This window comes from Eucalyptus grandis, chromosome 2, assembly GCF_016545825.1.
Source record: "Eucalyptus grandis isolate ANBG69807.140 chromosome 2, ASM1654582v1, whole genome shotgun sequence".
Classification (NCBI taxonomy): domain Eukaryota; kingdom Viridiplantae; phylum Streptophyta; class Magnoliopsida; order Myrtales; family Myrtaceae; genus Eucalyptus; species Eucalyptus grandis.
In genome coordinates, this window is record NC_052613.1 from 12640939 (window position 1) to 12652263 (window position 11325).

General features: G+C 39.4%; 1 protein-coding gene across 1 annotated transcript; it reads right to left on the minus strand.

Annotated features, from left to right (window-relative positions):
• Window positions 1–6266: 6266 nt before the first annotated feature.
• Window positions 6267–11325, minus strand: LOC104434477 (probable LRR receptor-like serine/threonine-protein kinase At1g53430; the record flags this gene model as incomplete). Its single annotated transcript, XM_039306789.1, has 10 exons — window positions 6267–6942; window positions 7351–7501; window positions 7646–7883; window positions 7956–8166; window positions 8337–8455; window positions 9616–9747; window positions 9863–10061; window positions 10247–10617; window positions 11139–11185; window positions 11270–11325. Coding segments are annotated over 10 exons (1932 nt in total), but the record flags the coding sequence as incomplete, so codon positions are not given.

Here is an 11325-nt window from a genome sequence, read left to right on the forward strand (position 1 = left end):
AAAAATGCCTGAGAGAATAAAAGCTAATTAATTGGCCATCGGGAATAAGAGAGAAAAAAAGATGCTGCGCAGATTCTGATATCTTAAATCTTGTCCGAGGGGCTCGGCCTTTTAGCCAATTTTAGATTTTAAATTTGATTTTAGTTAATATGAAATACTTTAAAGGGAAATTTTCAAAAAAGGATCCAAAGTACTCTTATTTTCTCAAATAAAGACCCGAATTTGACTTTATTTTAAATAAGGACCTGAATTGGCCTTGGTTGTTTCAAATAAGGACTTGAAGTGACTTTAGTTATTTTAAATAAGGACCTAACCTCGCTGGTTGATTAAATTTTCCAATTGGTCTAGGTATTTTCATTATTTTCCATTTTCTCTTATTTTCTTCCTTATTTTTTTCTCTTTTTGTTCTTCTTCTTCCTCTTCGCTAGTGGCCGGCCGGCCAGCCATTGGCGATGCCCATAAAGAGCTGGGAAAGGGTTGCCCTCACCAACGAGGGCCACCCACGTTGGCCACAAGCGAGACAACCCCTTGCCTAGGGCCATCCACGAAGTTAGCCCTCATTGGCCCTAGGCGGGCCGACCCCCATTAGATTTGGCGAGGGTGGGCTCACTCGTGGCCAGCAAGGACTGGGCGACCTTATCGACCGTAGGCGAGGCCACCCTTGCTAGATCTGGTAAGGGTCGGCCTCACCTGCCCTAGATGAAGGCTCAACCACTCTAGCTAGTGACTGGCAAGGTTGTTTAACCCTCGCCGACCGCAGGCAAGGCCGCCCTTGCAAGTAGGCAACGACCCTCACCGGCCCTTACTAGCGGTCGGTCCGGTGAGGGTCGCCTCACCCAAGCAAGACTATCCTTCACCTATGGCTAGTGTAGGCGGCCCTTGCCCAGCCCTCTGTGGACATCTCTGGTGGTTGGCTAACCACTAGCAAAGAGGAAGAAGAAGAACCACAAAAAAAAAGAAAAAAAGAAAATGAGAAATGACGAAAATATCATTGATCGTCGAGAAAGTCGAGTCCTTATTTGAAATGAACATAATCACTTCAAATCCTCATTTGAAACAACATCCACTTCAAATCCTTATTTGAGAAAGTAATTTTACTTTAGGTCCTTATTTGAAACAAGGTCCACTTCGGGTCCTTATTTGAAAAATAATGGCACTTTGAGTCCCTTTTGGAATTTCCCTACTTTAAATTTTGAAAACAGATTCGATATCTTAAATCTTGTTCGAGGGGCTGGGCCTTTTAGCTAATTTTAGATTTTAAATTTCATTTTAGTTAATATGAAATACTTTTTTTTTTTCGAATAATATGAAATACTTTAAATTTTGAAAAGAAGCAAATGAAAGTTCACATTGAAGTTTTTTCTTTTCCAAAAAAAAAAAAAAAAATCAAAACTATATATGCCGATAGTAACTAGAAAGTACCTCCACTCCCGGAGCTTTCGTGTTGTGTTGGATACTCCAACACGCTCCGACACACAGTTAATAAATGTCGAAAAATCGACACATGGTCAACTCTCCCGACATGCGAAACCGAAATTCCTACACGCGATTTCAACACATACTAAATCAATTTAAAAAATTTTCAAGAAATGAGGGATCTAAATGTAAATATGTATAAAATATAAAAATAAGGGGGGGGAAATACTTCTTGTTATATTTGATGATGAAATGTGGATTTTTTTGGACTTATTGTTAAAATTAAATTTAATAGTGGAATGTGAATTGCTTATTTTTCTCCAAATTTTATGGATTATTGGAATGAAATGCATTGAATTTGTCAAATTGAAATAATGAATGATATTGACAAATAGTGGATCAATGTTTTTAATGTAAATTAATTTAATTGAAATAATTATATACAAATATACATTTAATATAGAACGTATCCCATGTTGGATTTTTTTTTTTTTTGAGAAATAATATGTTGATGTGCTTTGTCATACTGTGTCATGTTAGTGTTAGTACTACTTAAACGGTGCAAGTCCAAACATATTTTATGGGATGACTGAGTAAAAAGTCCTTGCTTGTCAATTGTTAGGGACATCGTCATAGCCACGTTCCACCCTAGGGACCCCTAGAGACACTTTTTAAATGTCCCTTGATCTTGTAGGACGAGGATGTCTTTTTCGCATTGTTCCTTTTTGGCATAGGGATGAAAGTCCAAAGGAGCACCTCGTAACGTTCCCTTGAAGTCTTTGGATCTCACAAATTGGAACGACACTAACCAAGTTTCTCACAAATTTTCTATACAAGCCACTGGGACGTCCAAGACAAAAGCTGGGATGCCATTGATCAAACTTCTCACAAGTTTTCTTACAAAAGCTACCAGCGACGATTTTACTGCGTCTCCCAGAGCACTTGGATGGTGTTAACAGGGGCATAAAGTTTCGTGTGATGTCGCGTGAGAAACAAATTCCTATCTCTATAAGTCACGTCCCCAGCTCGTAAATAAGGATGCCTAGTCAAGTTCTCTAGCCAAGCTTCTAGGGATGCTTCTCTTGAGTCCCCAGAGGAGCACAGGTGTTGAGGAGATTAACCCAATTTTTTTTAAAAATATATTACATTTATATCAATTTAATTTTTAATTTTTTAATTTATTCATAAACCCATTATATTTGTGCAAATTCAGTCTTGAATATTTCAATTGTACCAATTTAATCACAAATTTTTTGACAATTTATCAATTTAATCTTAAATCTTTAGATGATTGCTAATTTAGTCATTTCAGCTAATTTGATCAGAAATCATTGATGTGACGGTGCATTAATCATCCTATGTGCTACAATTAGTACCGATGTAAATAATTTGTTAAAATTTTCTAATTCTTTTTATCTTATTTTTTTATTTTTTTCCTAATCCTAGGTTGGCGAGGTCGCAAGGTGACGTCTTGGACCTCTTTCGAGTCCTTTTGAGTCAATCTCTTCCCGGGTCTTATGCAGATTGGGAGATCTAAGCAGAATGGGAATGTTGGAATCTCACGTATAGTTGTCAGAATGGATGCGCCGCTCTCCGCCGTCGATAGACCTTTCTCCGTTAAGAAAAAGAGCGGTGTTAAGTTTTGACTGCTTCACACCCTTAATTTGCAGTTGGAAGTGTATACAGTGTTAAGCATGTTGGCACAGGATACCATGTGAATATTTCTCCACTTTTGAGGCAATGGATGAGTTCTTATTTGTCCGCATTTTGCATCTCTTGCACTATTGGGAGAATGTGATTTGATTAATTCAGAAGTAGATGACCAATTGATCCTAATCTTTTACTGAATTTCTAGAGATTGTCCTTTTAGCTCCACGCGTCACTCTGTTTCTCTGGCATAAAGTTTGACATAGTGGGTTCTATATTTCAAGCCATGGCAACGTAATACCTCTTTCTTTATCATCAAGGAGTCGTAGATTATCATTTTGCTAATGCTAAGAACATACGCTACCAATTGTTTTAGTTAATGGCGTGCCAAGATTTTGCACATGCAGGGCCTGTCTCTTCATCAATCTTATTTGCAGAGGATCATGTTTGTTTAAGAATAGTAGCTGAGCTAAATAAAGTCTTAGTCATGCATTAATTCAACGCTAATACTGCCTGTCAGTTGAGAAAAAGATCTCTCATCTGATCTCTCAGTCGAAAAAGTTGCTTTCGAGCAACTCAAAATGTGCATCTTCCTGAATTATTTTAAATCAGCCGTAGCGGTCAGTCATGGAAGCTAAAAACCTACCCGGATTACTCCAAATAAGAAGAAAGATGTACCCGAGGCTGAAGGCTGAGAGCTTGCTTCAGCTTCGGGTCATTTCTTCATCTGCTCTTGTGCGGGGATGTGATGTTCATGTGGTGCCTTTTTGCCATAGTCTTCGCCCGCCCTTTGGGAATAATTACTCTTCTACAGGAGAAGAACTAAGACCAACTCCACGGAATATGACGCCAAACTGACGCAAATGAAGACCGTCTTACGCCAATTCCAAACAATCCTCTTTAAGCAAGGGAGCTGAGATTGAGCTCAATTGACGCGGAGTACATCTCTAGGATGCCACCACCAGCTGGTTGTCAGCTCTTGCTTCCACGATCACCTTCAGGCAGGAAGTCAACTCCGGTGCATTGATGTGTTCGGTCATATGTATGTTGAGCACTTGTGACTCTGATTGGAGACCGACAGTGTGAGGAGCGCAATTGAGAAAGGTCTCCGTGAAGCGAATGCGTTGGCTTTTGAAGGGCAGGATGGTCAGGTAGCTCGAACTTGCTGTGACTCCACCATTTGAAGAAAGAGATTCCACCCTCACCATCAAAGTGGTTCGATAGAAATTCTAGCACTCTTAAGATATATCTCCAAAACCCAAGTTATCTATGAGTCATCCTGCATATCATCATGCCTCGGAATATAACAGAATGCAAAAGAAAGATCATTTATAGACATGATTACTCTCAACAAGATATAATACTAGAAAGATGCCAAGCCTTCGGTTGTGTTCAGACTCTGGCATAGAGAGAGAAATTGTGACCTTCAGTTCCTGTATATGAGGAATGCCATTATTGCTCTTTGCAATGTTCGCCTCCGAATGATGAACAGCACGTTCACCTGAAGAGCCATCGATGCAGAAAGACCGTGTAAACGGCACAAAGGCTACAAGGTTAGGTTTAGTGTAAACCAAATTCAGGGTCTCTGCTGTCCGAATTGGTTTGGTCACCTAGTGTTTCATTGCAAAACCACCCATAACAAGCCCTGGGATTATTAATCCGAGAAGCATGAGGAAGACGTAGATTGAGCAGCATAGGGCCCAACAAGACCTCAACGCCAAACGCGTGTTTCTTTTACTGTCGCTCAGCCACTTTGATATCAGAAACGTGACTCCTGCTATTGTTACTTTGCATATCTTCAGTAATTTTTTCTTGAGGGATGCCTGGACGTGATCCAGCGTTTGAAGTGGAGACCGCAAAAACACGAAGGGAGTAGTATGAAAACCAGATTGGAAACGCCTAGAATCTAGTCATAAGTCTCATTTGCATTGCGGCAAACTTAATGATCAGAACTGCCAAGAAAATTATAGTGTTATGGAGCAATTCAGCATTACCTACTGATCGAGCATCCTCTGTATTTTACACTTGAGGGTGCCACTTATATTTGCTCGTTCTTCCATTTATTTGATTTAAATCTCTCCTTCAATATGGTTTAACTTGTGCCTCAGCATTTGCATTTGTAGTGAAGCCTGCTTCATCTTTTGCACTCTAAACTGCATTTTCTGTTGCTTGCTCATGACCATTCACACCAGAATTAAGGGGGTTGAACTTCACATTTTCCCCAGAAAGATCTCAGTGGACCACGTTAGATGAGCCGAATTTCTGAGATTTCCATCCTTCATTATCCTGTCAGCCCCATCCATTGCAAATTTGTGTAGGGAGTTCTTAATCAAGTGAGGTTGAAGTTTGAATCTTTGGCTCATTTCTGCAAGAAGCATCAAAACAACCATTCTGGGAAGCTTCAGATTTATCCATTGCAGAATTACTTATCACTCTTCAATGATTGGAAGCGTTAAGGGTGCTCGCTAGGCAGTGGCAGTTGGAGAAATTCTTTTGGAAAGTGAAAAGATCAGATTGTTTCTGTCTTCATTTGGTCCATGAACCACTAAGATAGGTTCCACAATAATTTGGCTAGATCATGAACTTGGTGTTATCTTTTCACCCAGAAAGGTTCACGATAAGCTGTTGCCTTACAATTATGATTCTGCTTTTCCTTCTCACTGTCCAACCTAAAGGCATGTGGATTTAGTGAACAGTAGCCGTCTGATTTATACTAGGCACACGTTCTCATGGCTCTTTACTATATTATTTTTTCTGCTTCTCCGTGACCTTGATGGGGTTCACCTACATACATCCATGAACTTTTTCCATCCTAAACCGTACTGCAACCCCATGGAATCATAGTAATGAGAAGAAAATGGCTTCATCAATGTTTTGTTCATTTCCTGAGCTTCATAAAAAATGTGAAAATTTAGGGATTTTGAGTTTTCAATAAGTCACCGATAGAAATGAGTTGAAGCTTACACGAAGTCATGCTAATGACTTTTTCTTAAGAGGTCAACTTCTATTAATGTACTTTTGTTGGGAGCACGCCATAGACAATGCCTGAAATCAATAAATCTACAGTTTCCTAATTGTGGGCTTAGCAACTAGACATTTTTGAAACTTTGTTCAAGATCTTAAGTGCTTTTGTCATATCAAATCGAGTTAAAACGATAAAGGGAACAAAGCGCTCTCATGTTGGATTTTTCGTGGACGAAAAATAGTGAATTGATGATGCACATGCTATACCGAAAAATTCAAAGTAGGAAAAATTCATACAATTGAGAGTTACCCAGATGAAGCCAGACCTTGTGCCTAAAGGTCAGCACAGGATTTATTCTCATGCGAGGGCTTGGACGGACAATAACGTGGTTGTACAACATCCTTCAGCCATATTCTTATTCCCTATATTTCCGCCATCTAATTCCTTTACACTAGTGGATATAATAAAATGATCAATAGATAATAATTACTGAACGAATCTGAGTCCTAAAAAGCTGAGAGAAGCGTGATCTCTGAAGAACGGCTTTCCTCCTTACTCGTGAAATAAGCTGAAGAGTCAATCCCGGGACCTTGTATGGACATGCTTCCCGGCACCTGGTCATTGTCCTCAGAGAATGTCGAGACATTTGTTTGACTATCGTTAGCTAGCCTCTCGAAGGCTCTGAGCCTAGGATCTGGATTTGTTGCGGTGCACCTGATTATGGGTGCTGGCAACGCACTTTTTCCTTCGAGCATGCTCACCACAGATGACATTGGTGGCCTAAGAGTTGGTGTAGGATTGGTGCATAGAAGTGCCAGGTTTAGTATTCTCATTGCCTCTTCCTCGGAGTAATATGAGCCAAGACGTGGATCCATGAGTTCAAGAACGTGCCCTTGCTCTTGCAACCCGTGGGCCTTTCATCATGTACAAAAAGAAATAGAAGATTAGTCGGTTATCATGCTTTTAGAAACAGAAAACAGATTTAGGAACAGTCAAGATGGAATCCCATCATGTTCATGCATTTATGTTCTCCACCGTGAGCCCGCTCATGCATACGTATCCACGTTCTAAGCTTCTAACCCATCTTTTCTTTTTCTTTTTAGGGAGAAGTCCTTCAAAGAAATTATTCCTTCATATATTTATTTACTCTGATCGAATTTGTTCCCAATTGCTTGTTCCATCATTTAGTTATGAAGTCGCATGCCATCATTCTACTTGCAAGTCCCAAAAGCAAACCAGCAGAAAGTAGAGAAAGAGAGCTTCAAGTCCAACGAAAGCTTGGCTGCATAATTTCTATAAGACTTAAAGTCGCCATACGTTACCCAGTCAAGGAGATAAACAGACTCTTCCTTCGACCTATAATTTGTGTTGCTCTTTCCGCTAATAGTTTCCAAAGTGACAACTCCAAAGCTGTAGACATCGGCTTTGTCTGTCAAGTGGCCCCTCAGAGCATATTCAGGAGCCATATAACCTCTGAGGCAAGACAAAATAGTATTGGTGAGTATAGCCATAGAAAGAGGACATTAAGGGAAAACATTACGGATATGTAGCAATCAAAAGCCCATTAGATAAATTTAATTAAAAGAAGAGAATTAACCAGAATAACAAAAGACTTACATTGTTCCAGCTATCCTTGTGCTGATATGCGTATTGTCTTCTTCATTGAGTTTGGCCAAACCAAAATCTGAGATCTTGGCATTTAGTTCCTTGTCAAGCAGCACATTTGCCGCTTTTATGTCCCTATGAACAATTTTCAACCTAGATTCCACATGAAGGTAAGCCAATCCCCTAGCTATTCCCAAACATATTTTCTTTCTCGTGCCCCAATCCAACTCAATTTGTTGATCATCTCGTCCTGGGAAGAGAGAGGGTTTAGTTGAATGCCCATTAATAGCATATTAGTTAGCTTAGGGAAAGCATCCTTTACCAAAAAGTGCTCGGGCAAGACTATTGTTCTCCAAATATTCGTAAACTAGTAACAATTGATTTCCTTCAATGCAGCAGCCGTAAAGCTTTACAAGATTTGGGTGCTGGAGAGCAGATATCATGCCTATCTCGTTGAGAAATTCACGATTGCCTTGCTTTGATCTAGAAGAAAGCTGCTTCACAGCAATTATAGTTCCATTCAATAGTGTTCCCTGAGATAAATCATATGAATTTGAGACTCATAACTGATTACATCTTATTCATCACAAAAAATGAATAGCTTAACAAGATCTGGGTTGGGAAGTCTAAAACAAAGACATACTTTATTTATAGACACTTCACATTAAATGGAGAATGAAGTTATGAAAATATTGTGAATCACCTTGTAAACTGGGCCAAACCCTCCTTCACCTATCTTATTCACAGAGTTGAAGTTGCCCGTAGCAGCTTTGATTTGCCTTAAAGTGAAATGGCTAGTTTGGATATCTAGCCCATGTAATTCTTAAAAAAAAAAAAAAATCATGGTATATAATAGGAATGTGATAATAATAATTGAAAGAAAAATACAGTTCTACAACAAACACTCAATCTGAGGAGGGATTTACCTATATGGTCATGCCTCATAGACATGCAATCCTAGTTAAATGAAAAAAAAGGCCGACTTTTGTGGTCACAATTTACTCGAGGTATAAACACCTGGAGTGCCAAAACTTAGCATGAAGAGACATTTAAGTGCCAAAAGTTAGGAAAGTGACACTCAAGTGCCAAAATCGGAGCAAAATAGATCACTTAAGTGCCACTCTAGCCAAAATCCGGCCAAAATGCAGACGTGGCAATTTTCCGGCAAAGCAAGTGCAAAACAGCGTCGTTTGCATGCTAACGTGATTAAACAATATAGAAATGACATCGTTTTGATGCTAACATGGTAAAAAAATTAATTAAATTTAATTTAAAACTAAATTTATTTAAAAATTTAAAAATAAAATAAAAATATTTAAAAACTAAAAATTAAAAAAGAAGAAAAAAAAAAGAGAGAGAGAGAGAGAGAGAGGTAGGCGCCGAGGGCCGAGCTCACCGTCGCCGTTGGCCGCCGCCTCCTCACCGCCACCGAAAGGGCCGGTGGCAACGACGAGGGCTCGGCCTTAGCCGCCTACCTCTCTCTCTTTTTTTTTTTTAATATTTAGTTTTTTAATATTCTTCTTTTATTTTTAAATGTTTTAAATAAATGTAGTTTTTAATTTAATTTAATTAATTTTTATATTAATTTTTTTACCACATCACACCAAAACGACATTGTTTTTTTTTTTTTTTATTTATTGTTTAGCCATGTCGCTTGTAGAATGACGCCGTTTTGCACTTACTTTGCCGAAAAATCGTCACGTTGGCATTTTGGCCAAATTTTGGCTAGAGTGGCACTTAAATAATCCATTTTGTTCCAATTTTGGCACTTAGTGTCACTTTCCTAACTTTTGGCACTTAAGTATCCTCTGTATCAAGTTTTGGCACTTTGGGTGTACTTCTCCCCAATTTACTCATAAGGATTCCACAAAAAGTACAAAGAAAGCAGATAAATACAGAGTCTTGAATTAAGCATCACACTTGTGTGATGAATCAATAAGTGATAGATTCTTGCATGAGCAAACAAGTCAGTATGACCTCACCTGGATCTTCAATGTCTCTACAATCTAAGAATCCTCTTAGCCAAAGAACCAGTATTATCGATACAAGGAGAACCACCGAAGCTACTACAATTCCAGTGATTGCTCCAACTGATAGTCCAGTGCTTCCAAAATCTTGGTCTAAGAGTAGGAAAAAAATGATAGATTTATACGTGAATGCTTCAATGACCACATGAGTGACCACATGAGGAAAGAATAAAGAGATCTATACGTGTCAACATTGACTTACTCGGTGTCACTGCAATGGCGCAAATAAGTGGTCCATAGATACCTCTACGAGGAATGGCTGTGGTTCCCTTCCCTGACCAATATAAATGAATGTCCAAAGTACTGCCACTAACATAAATATCATTGAAGTCCCTATACATTCCCTTCCCAACACCTCCCGCTGCCTCTGCAATATTAAAATCCTTCAACACTTGATTGCCCTGCAGAATTAACAAGAATTTCGGTAAGAAAAGATCGTGCTCTTGTCGGATTGTTGTGTGCAACCCTGTCACACACCAAGTTAGAATAACAATTTCCCAAGTCAAATACCTCAACAAAAGACGATAACTCGATAAAATAGATGAAATTAAAATAATAATCAGGTGTCAAATTTCACTCCACTTACTTGTATCGATACATCGAATATACGTTTCCCGAGGCTGTTATATGTTTCGTTGCCGGAAAATTGAATTTCAGCAAAATAGAGCCGCACTTTGTAACTTCCTTTCATCATGCAAAGGCCATAGTATCTGATCGACGAAGGGGAAAGGCGAGCCGTTTGGTAGAATTCTGAGCCTCTCACAAAATAGGGGTATTCCACTGCGTAATCAGCATCCTCATTTCCCATATAAATCCCTGTGGTGCTGGAAGCCCATTGTTCTGGCCAAAAAGAAGAAGAGGAGAAAGACGATGGCCCGTTTAGACTGGTGTCCTCTTCATATTGATTCCCGTCAAAAATCGTTTTGTTTCCTCCACAATTGATAAACAAGGAATTGTCTGCATGGGTCGTTGGATGATATTGCATAAGACATGATAGGGGCCAAAAATAGCTCAACAATTTATGCTTAACAATAATTCAAGGGGAGACGTCGCCAGCAAATGGCGAGGCCTTGCCATCATGGGCAAGCTTGCCCTCACCCTCGCGACGCTTGGCAAGGTCTCACCCTCGCCCAAATGGGAAGGGTGGGCCTCGTCGATGCAGCGAGGGCGAGCTCGCCCTCACAAGATCCGGGCGAGGGGAGCTCGCCGCCAGAAGAAGAAGAAGAAAGGAAAAAAAGGAAAATTAATAAAAAAAACTTCCAAAATATAAAATATTATTTCAGTGTCATCCGGACGGTCGGCATTCAAGATAGCGCCAATTGGCCAAATTTGACCGGATGAACTGACTTGGCATATTTGCAAAAAGTTTAAGACTGAATTGGCCAAATAAAAAAAATTTATGATTGAATTGGAAAAATTGTAATGGATTTAAGATTGTTTTGATAATTTTCCCACAATTCAGGCGTTGTAAGACTCACATTGTGCCTTCCCGCTGCAGGGTAGATCCTTCTCCAAGCACCAGAGCCTAAAGGGATAAACCAGAAAAATTGTCGGCAATGTAATTTTCACATGCAAACAATTGGAATAGCTCTTAGTCCAAGAGACTTACGATTTGTTTTGGTAAGACGTATAGCTGGAAACCAAATTACTGGAAAGTGACTCAAT